This window comes from Nasonia vitripennis, chromosome 3 (assembly GCF_009193385.2).
Source record: "Nasonia vitripennis strain AsymCx chromosome 3, Nvit_psr_1.1, whole genome shotgun sequence".
Taxonomy (NCBI): Eukaryota; Metazoa; Arthropoda; class Insecta; order Hymenoptera; family Pteromalidae; genus Nasonia; species Nasonia vitripennis.
Window position 1 is genome coordinate 4,980,570 of NC_045759.1, and position 14,539 is coordinate 4,995,108.

A 14,539-nucleotide genomic window follows, 5' to 3' on the forward strand; every position below is an offset into this window, starting at 1 on the left:
CTGCAGGTCCAAATTGGTGTGCTATCGGCTGTGGCGATGAGGCTCAGAACGATGATTAGCAAGATCGGGAACGTTATCTGCGCAATTCAGATTTTGTGAATAAATAAATTATGAAAAAGAAATAATCAATGGAGGATTATACAATGAGTAAGTCGAAGAGTGTTTTTCTTTGAAATTCTATATTTGAAAATTGAGTAAACATTTATCGTAATCATTTTTTAATCGATCGCCTGGTCTGAATAAAAACTTTACGATATAACGCATAACATACTCTAGAACATCAAAATATCACGTAACTATGCAACAATAGGATTGCATCCCTTCTATGAACTATTCGTTTGCAGAAAATATACTTATACGATTAAAAATGTTTAATTAAACAGATTGGCGCGTAAACCTCGATCCGCAGCTAAATTATTATTATTGTACAAATACAAAAAAAAACTTGCTAACCAAAGCAGGTGCCGGCGCGGAATGCATTTTCTCGAACGAGGCTGGTCCGCGAGTACAACACTGCGCATAGACTGAGCATTCCAAGTGACAAGCAGGCTTACTTATACCCGGCCAGGAGGACCTCGAAGAGAGTCTTTCTCGAGAGGGATGCAACGTCGTAAAGTCGGATTTGAAGCAACGCCGTTAAGCCTCCGGTGGACGGATATATGTGTCACTCGATTAGCCGTACGTCACTCTCAACTCATTGAGTCGGATGAGAACGCACGGCGTTCCGTTGCACTCGCACGCGTCTGCAAGACACTTCAATTGACTGCGCTTGCACACTGATAGCTTAACTGAGTTACGAGCTAGCGCTATCATCTCTCTGGGAGAGAATTGCTGATGCACGATTGGATGAGGGGCACGCGTACAACATTTACATATAGACACGCAGGTGCGATTTTCTTTATAAAAAATAATGTATATTTTCATCATTTAAGTATTTCTCCTCTTCTCGTCTTCACTCTACAATAGAGAAACTGGCTTGTCACGTTTCGGTTTATACAATTTATCGATGTTCTGGTACATAAAATAACAACGCTGCCTACTTTTCAAGGCTTCAGTCGTCTGTGCCCACATTTTCGCTGCCACGGAATCTCGTTAGGCCTATGTATGTACTTTTCGCGTTCTTCTCGGAAAAGCACAGCTGTCCCGATTCCGTCTCAACAGTCGTGAAAATTGAGCTCGTTTTAACATGATTAAGACTCATTCTTGTATTCAATAGCACTACGCTATTTTCTAAGTTTGCGTGAAAATCAACATTAATCACGTGATGTTCACGTTCTCGGAGAATTCTACGGTTTATCACTGCAATATTTATTGTCGGGTTGCGATATAAATGCGATTTTACTCGCTGAGTAAAAATAAACCAATTGCGCTTGTAATACGATCTCGTTAGATCTTATTTAAGAAACAAAGCGATTCTTCTTCTTTCGAAGAAACAAAATTCGAACAAAGTTTTATGTACAATTGTTCGCGTTCTATTAAGAGTGACACCTAAACCTACTCAGAATCGACGGCGTCAAAGTCGTATTTGTCAGTAAAAGAAAAAAATTAAAAACAAAGAATACATACAATATATATTTTAGTCATTGTTCAGGCCGTTGAACCGCGTGGGTATCATGGCGCACTCAAGTGTAAAGATTTAAGTAAACTCGCGATTGTCGTTGTCTTGCGAAGTGAACCGTGCCGGAATGAGGGTACTCTCTGTAGCGTGTCACCCGGCGAAGACGGCGTCTCTTTTCACGGACACATCTGGTCGATCAAACTCGCGAGTTTGGCGATTTCCTAGGAGGCTGCGCTCCGATTGACTGGTGTAGCATCGTTGGATAGTCCGGACGGGCTGCTTATCTGTTGCTTGGCACGTCGGCGTTTGTTCAGAAGAGGATTGTTCGTGTGGTCGAGTTGTTTCAGATTGGCAGTGTCGTAGTCGACGCGCATCGTCGCCAGCGAGCGCGTCATCTCCTCTTGGACCTCGGGCCAGAGTTCCTTGTCTTCCCGAAGAACGTTTCCGGTGTGCAGTGGCGTTGCTGGCACTTCTGTATGTTTCTGTAAACATAAAGCGATAATTTTTCATATTTGAATTAGTCAGCTTTTTGAAAACGGCAGTATCAGAAATTGCCGCAGTATTACGCAATTTCAAATCAATATTAATGTCTCGTAGAACGCGAGAGGTGGGGATATGATACGTACAGTAAAACTTCATTTTGGCATTGACTCGATAATATTGGGTCAACTATATACTGTTGAACTTACGGATATCCATTTATTTTTCATGACTCCATCGATTTGCAGCCTCTCAAGCGGGTCAGTGCAGAGCATACCCTTAATGAGGTCGCGCGCTTCTGCGCTGACGTTAGACCATTCTGGCGCCGGAAAATCATACTGACCCAGTCTGATTCTCTTCTTCATTCCGGGCGATATTGCCAAACCGTGATTGCTGTAGAACGGAGGGAATCCGCACAATCTGTTCAGGTTTACAAAAGCGTTTATTAGACTTCTTATTGAAATGGTAACGTTTTTCAATGTGCGAATAAAATTATGCTTGCTTACAATATGTACATGATAACTCCCAGTGACCAAATATCGCAGCTTTTGTCATACTTTTCTGGTCCGAGAACCTCAGGGGCTGCAAATATTTCACATTGTAACCGTGCCAATTAAAACTAATCACAGACAATTGCTTTCAAATTACTCACCGACATAATATGGCGTGTAGCAAGGCGTTTGAAGCGTGTCTTTAAGATGGGTTTCCTTGGCAAAACCGAAATCCGTCAATTTCAAAATACCCATGCTACCTGGAAAAGGAATCATTCCGTGAGTAAATAATTACGTAATCTCGACGATATTACGCGTTCAAAAGCTTATCTATGTCTAAATCTAGTTAAATGCGAGGTCTAATATTAATATTAATTAAATTACCAATTGGTAATTGTTGATCGACTGACTCGACAACTGTGCCAGTTTAGAAAAACAGTCAGTTTCATTATTTATCACGAATGTTAGATTATTTGAGCACAAAAGGTGCTTGATTTAGCACATACCTGGCTTCGAGTACAATAAATTTTCCGGTTTGAGGTCTCTGTGTGCGATGTTGTTGTCGTGCAGATGCTTCACCGCGATGCAAATTTCGTACATGATTTCAGCGGCCTCTGCGAAGAAGAGAGAAAACCGCAGCGTGAGTTAGCACCGAATGTCATTTGCACTTAGTTAAAGCGTGCCTCTTTCTCCATCGCGAATATATTTTATTTTATAACCGCGCTAACAAGATAACGCAATGGGAATACAGTAGCTTCTAACAGGTTGTTTCAAAATGATCAAACGCGCTAATTTAAGAAGGAAAAAAAAAATATATCTACGAGCGATACAAGAATACGCTACGGACTAGATTCCTCGTTTGCAGTTCGTTGAAACGAGTACTTATATCTCGCGCTATGACGTCCGGAGCAATTAACACCCGACGGAAAAAGAAGTCAGTCAAATACCTCTCTCCGTAAAGGCGCCGTCCTGCCTCTCCTGTATTCTCTGGAAGAGCTCGCCCCCTTCCATACTGAAATAAAAAAGAAAAGCAACGTTATCAACTATCCCATTTCAAACGCACACACTGCAGCGAATTGATTTTTCAAGCTCACCATTCCATAACGACGAGTAAACATTTGTTGCCGCCGTATGTGTTCTCGTACACCTCTTTCACTTGGACGATGTGTTTGCAGGTTGAGGCCCTCCAGTGCAGCTCGACCTCGCGTCTCGCCTTGGCGCAGTCGTGCAAAACCTGCGAAAAAAGTATGAACCTTTTAAAATCTCTTTCGTCGATTTCAAACATACTCGTTTATTCTCAATATACAACGCATGTGTCGAAACACACATTCCGTCTCTCTTGCATATAGCTGTAATTGAAAAAGGCTCGTTACTAATCTTCGATAATAGGCGTATCGAGATAAGGCTCTCGTATATGGACGTTATCGCGAAGCGTTTTGAGAAAATGCGCGACAGGTATGCGACAGTACACTTTAACGCGGGTATATATATATAAATATATATATGAAACCGAAGTCTCGAATGCGAAATGAATCGGCCACTCCGTCGAAAATAACGGAGTGGATATGCATAGCTTTTAACTCTATAGATGGAATATTGATGGATGGATTATCGGTCGTGCGTGTAACCCGATTCGGCGATGCCTGACTAACAAAATAAACACGTTACCGCATCGAGAAACGATACTTTGTTTTTTTCTTCTTGTATTTAATAATTACTAATCTTCCCAGGCTCGGACAGCCTTGGCATCGATGCCGTCAGCGTCGCGTGTTATAGTTTTAATTGCAACGAAATTCAATTTTTTATCCGTACACCTATATTTTTTGTCGTATACAGGGGAACTATTTTCAAGTATTACCGAGATTAAAAAGTGATTCACCCCAATCAGTATATAACACGGTAAAAAAAAAAAGCAAAGCTATCGGCGAAAGCTCGTCACGTGCTCGTAAACCGAAAGTCAACATAATATCAGGCAGTGTGCGGGCACACGGGTGTAATTTCCGACGAATCTTTCCCGTTCGTTGGCACATTTCTTCACCGTCAATTGAAGTTGTACAATCCGCAGCCTTGTCGTCTCATGTAGACGTTAGTGCGTTTTTGCATTTTCTATTTTTCTCTTCTTCCTCGTATCCTACTACAATGAATCGTTTGCGCAGCCAACCAAGCGTATCTACTATCGATAATTCAAAGTCGCCAAAGCAGCGCATAAGCGATAGTAGTAAATCACGGCAATAAATGTATGTACTTACGACGCATACCGAAATAGAAATTCGAACGTTCGAACGTTACTTACACGGCCAATTTCACTACACGACGCCGGTGCACATGAGGAATTTCGTTATCTCTCTCTATCTCTCTCTTGAGTAAATAGAAATAAAAGCGCGTAGCCGTGTGTGTAGGTACGCGTCCGGTTTAAAAATAACGGCTGACTCGAAAGGGCGACGCGATTCGCGCGAGAGGGCTGTGATTCACCGCCGCGCATCGGCGAGGAAAAAATAAATATTCCAGACTCCTCGAATAGAGAGAGGAGACACGGGCGTTTACTCTCTCTCTCTCTCTCTCTCTGACGAAATCGAACACATATGTATGTACGTGCGCGTATACTCATAATGTGACCAACGATATGGATTGTGTCTCTTTTTCTCTTCTCGGCAGGAAGTCGCTCTCGGGCATTTTTCAGGACGACGCGCTTATCGCGCTCTCCCCGGTTATCGTGTGCCTCTGGACATAGTCGACTATACACATAAAAAAAAAAAAAAAAAAAAAAAAAAAAACTCCAATCGTTATACCTTGAGCGCGTACTTCTCGCGAGTCTTGCGGTCGTAGCACTGCACGACCTTGCCGTTGATGCCGAGTCCTAGCACGTGGTTGCTGATCTCGTAGTCGTCGGTAATGGGGCTGCTCTTCGGCTGCAGCCTTGCCTCCTCGCTCCAGTAGTCCATCCTCGTCGCCGTTGCCACTGGCGGTATCTGCAGCGCCGGTGGCGGGCTGTGCTTCTTACGCTTCGTTATGTCCACTCCGCCGGACCTTCCTCTCACCCTCTCTGCAAGACGACTCAGCATTGTAATGCTGTCTATATCTATATATCTATATATATATAAAAAAGCACTCGATGCCTGCGATAGCTATGTGGAATTCCGAGCGCGCGCGCGGGAATTCCGGTTATTATACTATATACACTGATGCACCAACGATGTGTATACGCGGCGCGCGATCGCGGCCTTCCGTGAAAATACGCAGAGTCACGGAGAGAGATGTGTGTCCAAGTATGTCCATTAGCGCGAGCGGCTACGCTCCGACTGACTATGCGCTTTGCTTATCTATCTCGCGATTCCCCCGAGAGGATGTGTTGAATTTTGCTCGCCCCCACCCCTCCCCCCTCGACATGTGTGCCTTTGCGTAAGTATATATATGCAGTTATTATATATACTTTCGTTCATCGTTCGTTCGTATGCGATGCGCGTTTGTGTTGTTAAGGAGGGAAGAATGTTTTGTTTTTCACTTATGCTAGATCGTTGCCACATATTTTTAAATGCTTCACCTCCGGCCAGAAAATTTACAGATGAGATGCTTATACACACACTACTGTCCGAGTATAGGTTTGCTCGCGCATAACATAATGCAATGGTGCAAGGAAAGAAATTCATCGAAATTCAAATTTTACGGATATACATACAAACTTTGGCTTTAATTCACGAGTAGCGCGCGATTAAAAATTCTACGTAGGAGTATAGCCGACTGTAGGTAAAATGTATAATCGACACGCACGACGGATCCACTGCGGCGATTACGACTGCGACAAAATTAAATCGGGCCGACCCAACGGCCGATAGCTCTCGTTATGGAAAACGAGACTATATAGATGTGCGTGTGTGTGTGCGTGTGTATATACATATGCGTGGAAAAACTGGTGGAATAAAAAATGAGAGAGACTCGCACACGGCTTGTGTACATGTACTTACATGGCGATGTGCGCTGAAGAGGGTAAAGCTGAGAGAGATAAGTGGTGAAAAAGCGTCGTCCAAGTGGAGAATCGGTATACACTAGGTGTCCGATGCGTCGATAGGCCGAACTCGGAATACACGACTCCGAGTCACTCTCTGCAGCGGACTCGTGGCTGCGATGCTCGCTCTGCGCTGCTCCGATGCCGAGAGAGTGGAGTGCTTGGCCTAATGCGCCTGCGCGTTGCGGTGAATATTCGACATTCGTATCGCGGTTATTGCGTTCTATCGATTTCACCTATTTTTTCTTCTTTTTTCTTTCCACTGCTACATATTGTTCGCCTCTTTCCAAGTTACTCCGTTGATTTTCATCTTGCTGTGGATCCTTGTGCGATACACGGTTAACTATAATTGTTATAATTTTCGAGCCGTACGGATAGCCTGGCGCCCTCTGTCATCGAATCGTCGAGTTTCCGACGACTCTATCGTATCCTATAATTGTCAACAGAGAGAAAATAAGTATTACCACGTCGGTCTCGCAGCAGACAACTATTAGCGAGAAAAATATGACGTGATCGGTGCAGTGTAGACGATAATAAAAGAGCCGTGTGTGTCCACAACAAAGCGGAGGTGTTCGGGAGAGGAAGAGACTGGCGACTTGGATTCAATCTGGCTCCGTCGAAAAGTTCAAGCGCCACAACAGTCATGCTGAAACCCAAAGCCCTGACGCAGGTTCTCAGCCAGGCGAACACCGGAGGAGTGGAGAACACCCTGTGAGTTGTTATCCTAACCTCGTGATAATAGCTGTCAAACGTCATTTGTTGTTGTCATCGATTTAGAATTGCGAACACTTTATCTTATCTCGCGAATTGCTTCGTTCCAAATGCCTAATTCATTAGAGCGCTGATTTTGTTTGGTATCAATTAATCCGTTACTATATTTTCAAAGGCTACTCAACAGAGATGGTGGACTGCTGGCCTACAGTGGCTATGGTGATAAAGATGCCAGAGTGACTGCAGCGATAACCAGCAATATCTGGTCTGCCTATGAGAAGAATGGTCGCAATGCATTCAAGGAGGATGAACTCAAATTTGTACTCATGGAGTGTGCGGTTAGTGTTTATGCAAAGTTTATCATCAAACCAGTCCTGCTGCCATCAATGTTGAAGATGGTTCTTTTTATCAAATATCTCTCTGAATTTTCAGGAGGGAAAGGTAGTCATTACAGAAGTAGCAAACTTGCTGCTTTGTTTATATGCCCGACAGAATGTTGGTTTTGGACTGCTGCGAGAGAAGGCACAAGCACTGGCAAAATACCTTGATAAACCACTGAAAACTATAGCGAGTATGCCGTGAGAACAAAGTTTGCAAATTGCTTGCAAGGGATGCGAGTGGGATGATTGTCTAATTTATCTAGAGTTGGAATATAATTTTTTTAATGTTATATAAAGTTACTATATTTGAATAAAGCTTCATTTGTACGCAATAGGGTATTTTTATTCTTTTTTTCTTTTTTTAATACAATTTACAACCGATACAAACGATGCATTATTCTATGTACGATGTGTTTTCGCGCTTTTTGTGTCTCTTTGCAATCGAGCTGATTAACGCGTGCATATATAATTGAAGATAAATCTAGTCATAAAATTTATATAATATATTCTTGAAAGCCAACTATATACACACGTTCACGATATAGTTGGCTTTACTTTAGTTCTTCGTCTCACTATGTACAACTTATGCGTCGCAAACGTCATTAGTTTCATATATTGTATGGTACAAAAGTTATTGGTCGAGTTTGAATCATCCGCGATATGTCCCCAAATCATGGATTTTCGAAATCGCGATCTTTCAAAACTCCCGATCTGATTATACGAAAGATGACTCCTTTTTTTATATATATAGCCTAACCGTTTTTATAGCGACGCAGCGTATATTATACATATATATGTATATAATATTTATATATTGTCCAGAGTGGATTTTTTCTCTACATTGAAAACTGCATCGTGGTTGCATATATAATCTACGCATTACTATATGTATATAGACTGTATACTCTTTTTACACGAGTTTTTGTAACAGCTCTTATATATCTTCTTATAGTTTCATCACTTATTTACTCTTTACTTTCTTCCCATCGATAGTCGTAATAAGGTGAATACAGAAGTTTTATCACAAAATTGAAATACCACTTACATAATGACCAGAGTGAGATGTCGGTACACTATAATATATTATTTAAGCATCATCTTGTATACTAATAAGTAAATTGCGTAATGTTCGAAACGAATGTGCTTGCATTTCCTTTAAATTTTTGTAATCCACGGTATACGTTAATGATAATAATAATCAATGCCGCGTAAAACTTCCATCGTAAAAGGAAAACAAGTCGTTATAAACGTAAGTAAGTCTATCGCGCACCAAACACGATGAATATCTGCGGCTTTTCGCTCACGCTCCTATATATCATTATTGGCGTATAATAACATACAAAACATGTTGCTTTTTTCCGACTCACTGAATCGTTATTACAAGACCGTGGATATACATATACAGTTTTAGTATTTATATATATATATACTACATATACATAATGTATTTGTAGCTATGCATAGGATTAACGTTTAATATTGCACTCCACTTTATGTCATTTCTAAATATCTAACGGTAACGATCAAAGGACTCTTCAATGTTTATATTTTGTATAAGCAATCTTTAGCCGGTAATCATAGTTTGTTTTAGATTTTTTCTGCAAGAAATTGTACTTTTTCGAGTTCATTACAGGCTATCATTTTCGTATAGAGTCTCCGTTAAAGTACAAAGTTATATTATTTTTTGTTTGTTTGATGAATTATTTTGTCATATCGGTTGACGTTTTTTCCTTATACGTTTGATTTTCTTTAGAACACTCTCGCACGCTAAATAATATCTTCTAAAATGCGCTTATACCTGGACGATAAAAAATCGTGTTGTAAGTTCACACACACACACACACACACATATATATATATATATACTTATTATAAATATATATATATATATATATATATATACACACACACACACACACTTATTATGTTTTTACGGCGGCAGTGCAGAGGTATAAGTATATAATTATACAATACACGATTACATGCAATGTACGTCTGAGAGGAGAGACGAGACTCTGTTTCCAAAAGGAATTGACTACATCTTCTAGAGTTATCATTATTACTTATTTATATGTATGTATATATTATTCTCATATTAATTATTAATTATTACTTTTGTAAAAAAAGTGTAAATCATCATAATCGCCTCGCCCTTTGCCGGGAAAAACGGGAACGAGTGTTGTCATATTATCTTGCTAATAAAGTCGATATGAAAACGACGCTCGGGTCGCGTTTAAAATTATTTATCCAAATTTCTTAATCTCGATCGTACAAAGATCTTAAAAGTCCCCCCCCCCCCCCCCGGTCAATTGAATCATCGTGGGACGTGAGAGTTTGTTTTTAATTTTATTTGGTCGTTAAGAGCGTCTTCCGGATCATGACACACCGTACTTTCCTCTCGCGTCGTTTATCGTCTCGACTATAATATGTCGTCGTTTTTTTTTTATATAACACACTGTCATTGTAATAAAAAAATTAACAAAACGACACAATTTGGTTACACGAAGATCTTACACTGTACACACTTAGCCACTGCGCTCGCGTAATCTAACTTTCGTCATTTGTTACATGTATATATGTACCCAACGTAAGGACTTATTCTTGAATCGAACTCTTTCTCTCTCTTTCTCATATATAGAAATCTACACACATATACGTACTTCAAATAGGTATATGCGGGCTTCGTAACGTATAATAAAAAACGCAGTTCGCCCTCTCTCGCTTGAATCGATTCGAAAAAGTATACGTCGGAATGACAGTATTATAGATTATAATATGGAAAAGCCTAAATTAAAGAAGACAAACATGAGACAGAGTATATGCAACGTTACATTATATATTAGGAGTAGCTGTCCGTGTGCCGCTGCTGCTTTGATTATTTAGTTGTTCCAGTCTTCTATTTGATGATCGTTGCGAAGAGCTTTGAACGAACAGTCGATGGGGGGGGGGGGGAGGATATATCTGCCGCATTATTAATCCGAGCTGGCAGCCCTCGCACTCTTTCTCGAAACGAGTTATATATACATGACATATATGCATCTGGTATATATGCGCGCGCGAGCGTGTGCGTGTGTATGATGTCCATGTATGTTTTGTAGTAGTAGTGTGCGTATAGTGTAGTTCTCTTCGCATCAGGACACTATATATAGACTGACTCTAATCGCTGTGGCTGGCCAACCAGGTCGGCGAACTCCTTGGCCAAGAAACGTTGATTCTTGACTTTCTCACGAGGTATTTCAGTAGCGGCCACAATCGCGATAGGCAGCCAATGATAGGGACCTGGATAGGACTCGAATATTACATGCGCGAGCCTTTTTGCTGGAGGACCTAGAATAGAGAAGACATCCAAATTCACTTTTCTTTCATGTTCTTTTTTTGCTTCCTTTCATTATAATCGAGGCTCGCTATATATACTTTTGATACTATATGTATACGTGTGTATTGTACGCTCTTAAATATATGATTTCTTTTTTTTTTTTTTCACAACGCATTTAGTCTGTTTATGTACTTGTAAGCTGTGTCTGTACGGTCGAATTTTAATTTTAATTTTTTTTTTTCATCGACTCGCCATGCAGAGCTTTCTTTTAGCGTGGGTGAAATGGGAAACGCGGAAAAATCATTCGGCGTTTCGCATGTCCCCCTGTATATATACGAAACCAAGTTACAAGCGCATGTTTGTGTCTTTTAGCCTCAACCAGAAACCCAATTTTAGTGAACATTGCGTGTTGTTATTGTATGGCATTAAATTTGTTGTACTTGATACGATATAAGTATATACTCAAACTCTAAAACCAAGCAAAACGAATGTTTCTCAAATCTCTAGATAAACATACAAAAATAATGTAGAAAAAAAAAAATTAAAACGAATCAATACAAGAGCTACTGTATTATTTATGTAATATAAAGAAAAAACGTGTGCACACAACAAGCTTGAAAGCGTATATATAATATTTATAAAAAAAAAATAAGACGCCTGTCTCCCTTGTAAACAGTTACGTATAACGAAAAAAACCAAAGAAACGACAAAAATCAACGACGACTATCTACTTAATAAAATATGCGCAATATAAATAGTAATAGTAATAATAATACAGAGAGAGATAGTCGTGTACAGATACGTGTGTTAATGTAGCCTCGGCTCTCTCGCTCAACGCTCCAATCACCCAAAAAGCAGCAAGGACCTGGTACTTACTTTGGCATTAAAATCCTCCCTCTCGTAAGCGTGTAGCCCCTCTTTTGAGTGAGAAAACCAGCAACGGCGACCGCCAGCACACACAGAGAAAATGTGGTTCGCGCTACACACTGGCAGAGTAGCCTGCATGCACCGTTAAGTGTCATGCGGATCACGCAAAACAAAAGGAATCACTAGATACCGATGAGAGGAACAGATCTTTATTCCAGTTCTTTTTTTCATTTTTGTTTTTTGTTTTTTTTTACTTAAAATCTGATATGCATGCTTGCGTTACAATAATAATAACAACTCTGCGCGCGGGTTAGACGCACAAAAAAAAGGAGGTTTACAAAATACCATTGTAAAAGGACACATGCTCATGCAGAAATATGAACCCTTGGCAATAGTATATCAATGTATAATGGCTAAATGATGTATAAACTGTATATAGGTGCGTGTTTACGGTATTCTTTCGTGATGAAAATATTTCTGTTTTTTTTTCTCGAGAGCGAACGTCGTTGTGTGATTGTATACATTGGTTTGCTCAATTGTGACAATACAAACGTGTGCAAAAAAAAAGGAAACGAAAATGTATATCATGTATATACTTGGAATGCTAATCTCTCTGTGAGTTTCTATTAGTCACACGTGTTGTTAATACTTTCATCAGAAATTACGCTATTAGCAATTAAATGTAAATCCATGTCTTTAAATACATCTACTATATACCACTGAGACTCATCGAGTCTGCCCTTCTCTCTTAGTCTTTTTGTAATTAATAAGGCACGATTTTTAGAATTCTTTTCACAAATTCAGCGGAGAAATTAAATAATATCAGCATAATATCAGTGACGATTTGTAGAAAGAGGCAGTCTTGATGAGTTTAATTAAAATGTCAAAAGCATTATTACTGTATTAGTGTCTACCGGTAATGGTAAATAATTTGGTACACAATATTCTCATTAAAACTTGAGCTAATGTAAAGTATAGGCTTAATCCCGACTAGTTGAATGACTCTGGCCAGGTTGTGAATGCGCAAAATTTGTTCGGGATAGGAGTGATACCTTGACACGATCTGTCGACTCCTGTTCTTTGCTGGTCAATTGCGTGGGTCCGTACTCTCGACTAACAACACACAAAAACTCGGCATGGTCTTCGTTTCCATAGTTGTACTGAGAGCCAATGTTGATTAGCTGCAAGAACAGGGAAATTAGTAACAGAATCCATCTTGAATCTCCCACAGAGCACAAGTGAAAAATGAGTATACCTGTTCAAACTTCCATCCATCCGACATGGTAGAAACCATCTGCGTCAGCTCGTCCTCGTGGCACTGAATAACCCTGTAGACGTGCTTTTTAGAGTCTCTTATTGGCCGCGTATCTCTGAGGATGATCCTCTCCTTGATAAGCCTGATGAGCTCGGTGATATTGTAAAACTCAGCCTCCTCCAGAACACCTTCCTCGGCAAGGTCCTTATTTATGACGAGTTTACCATGTCTCAGGTAGTTGAGGATAGGACTGAAGTACGTGGGGTCTCTGTCAATAAGGTATGCTCCAGTTTCATCCTACAAAGAGCAGAAAAAAAATAGAGCAGAGGTTATAGACACAGTTGACTGGCCTGGCCAGAGAGCGCAACGGCACACAAAGGGACGAAAGAGAGTAAAAGGCCGCACATGCACTGTACACACACACACACACACACAGCGCGATCATGTGTGTATATATATATATATATAGGGTGAGAGACGCGGGGTTGCACAAGCAATATCTCACCGATGCACTTGGCGCATGCACAGGCCCGAGAGAGCCGAGAGGGTGTGCGGGCGAGAGAGAGAGAGAGAGAGAGAGAGGGAGAAAGAGTGCAGTATGTCAGGAGCTGCTGCGAGCGACTAATGAGGCTGCACGATCGAAGAGCTCGTGCGCGCGGGGTCGGGGTCGAGGAGGCTCATGTACACACCATCGCCCACAACACTGAGCTCTCATATGCATATCATCTATCACGCAAGATTCTAAGACTAACCCTGTCGGATATGAGGTCCGAGTCCTCCTGGCAGAGTCGACAGAGAAAGGAGTTGGGGTCGCGCGTCAGGGTGGTCTTGGCTGTGAGAAAGTAGGTGCCTCCGACGTTGAGCCTGACCCACTGGTTGTTGCCCCGCTGCGACTGGTGATTGTTCTTGCCGACCTGGTGCGAATTCGTATCGCAAAATTCCGCCATGTTGACTAAATATTACAATATATACCGTCTGTATAGGAGAAACACGAGACTCTTCTCCTCGTGTCTGGCTATGCACGCGATCACAGTGATGCTCTGTCGCGATCAGGGTGCACGACGCCACTGCACTCTCGGCCGACGCGCGCGAGTCTAGCTAGCCCCCCCGCGCGCACATATAGTAGGTAGCGCTCTGATGATCTCCACAACACTGCGCGCGCAGATGCAGCTCGATATGTCTGTGTATGTATCCTATACAGTGTAAACTGTACGGCGTCGGCGACGTTATAATATTATATTGCACCCTATGTACATACGTAACTAACTTGCCCTGCGCGCGGCTGGTGCGAGGCTGATGCTCTCCAGCTCCGCTGCTCCGAGATTATACCGGGAAGAAATTGCTGAAACACGAGATTATAGGCAGCACCATCAGGTAAACACACCGGATGCGCGCAGGGGGGATCAGTGACTTGACTCGATTATTGCGCGCAATCTGCTCCGACTTCAGATTACTGCTATAGGTATATATCTATATGA

General features: G+C 41.3%; 3 protein-coding genes across 8 annotated transcripts; 1 reads left to right on the plus strand and 2 right to left on the minus strand.

Moving 5' to 3' along the window:
* Window positions 1–162: 162 nt before the first annotated feature.
* LOC100120769 (MAP kinase-activated protein kinase 2) lies at window positions 163–6,865 on the minus strand. 4 transcript variants are annotated; one of them, XM_031926538.2, is made up of 10 exons: window positions 6,492–6,630; window positions 5,319–5,572; window positions 3,624–3,763; window positions 3,477–3,541; window positions 3,036–3,143; window positions 2,914–2,946; window positions 2,691–2,789; window positions 2,545–2,620; window positions 2,248–2,458; window positions 163–2,040 (listed from the first exon to the last, which is right to left on the minus strand). In XM_031926538.2, the coding sequence occupies exons 2-10, from the start codon at window positions 5,469–5,471 to the stop codon at window positions 1,780–1,782; spliced, it is 1,146 nt and encodes a 381-aa protein (XP_031782398.1). In that variant the 5' UTR covers window positions 5,472–5,572; window positions 6,492–6,630; the 3' UTR covers window positions 163–1,779. The 4 variants fall into 4 exon arrangements, with proteins under 4 accessions (XP_031782398.1, XP_032453930.1, XP_031782399.1 ...); XM_032598039.1 differs by lacking the exon at window positions 6,492–6,630 and adding an exon at window positions 5,722–5,814; XM_031926539.2 differs by lacking the exon at window positions 2,914–2,946 and having other exon boundaries at window positions 6,492–6,865.
* On the plus strand, window positions 6,276–7,955 carry LOC100116787 (ragulator complex protein LAMTOR2 homolog). Its single transcript, XM_001605437.6, has 3 exons — window positions 6,276–7,243; window positions 7,419–7,581; window positions 7,676–7,955. The coding sequence occupies exons 1-3, from the start codon at window positions 7,176–7,178 to the stop codon at window positions 7,823–7,825; spliced, it is 381 nt and encodes a 126-aa protein (XP_001605487.1). The 5' UTR covers window positions 6,276–7,175; the 3' UTR covers window positions 7,826–7,955.
* LOC100120789 (BTB/POZ domain-containing protein KCTD5) lies at window positions 7,949–14,469 on the minus strand. Of its 3 annotated transcripts, XR_001728929.2 has the most exons (5): window positions 13,814–14,313; window positions 13,062–13,358; window positions 12,859–12,987; window positions 11,816–11,988; window positions 7,949–10,950 (listed from the first exon to the last, which is right to left on the minus strand). XR_001728929.2 is itself a non-coding variant. In XM_008212195.3 (4 exons), the coding sequence occupies exons 1-4, from the start codon at window positions 14,006–14,008 to the stop codon at window positions 10,921–10,923; spliced, it is 651 nt and encodes a 216-aa protein (XP_008210417.1). In that variant the 5' UTR covers window positions 14,009–14,313; the 3' UTR covers window positions 7,949–10,920. The 3 variants fall into 3 exon arrangements, 1 of the variants encoding a protein (XP_008210417.1); XR_004344723.1 differs by having other exon boundaries at window positions 11,816–12,987; window positions 13,814–14,469; XM_008212195.3 differs by lacking the exon at window positions 11,816–11,988.
* Window positions 14,470–14,539: the final 70 nt, after the last annotated feature.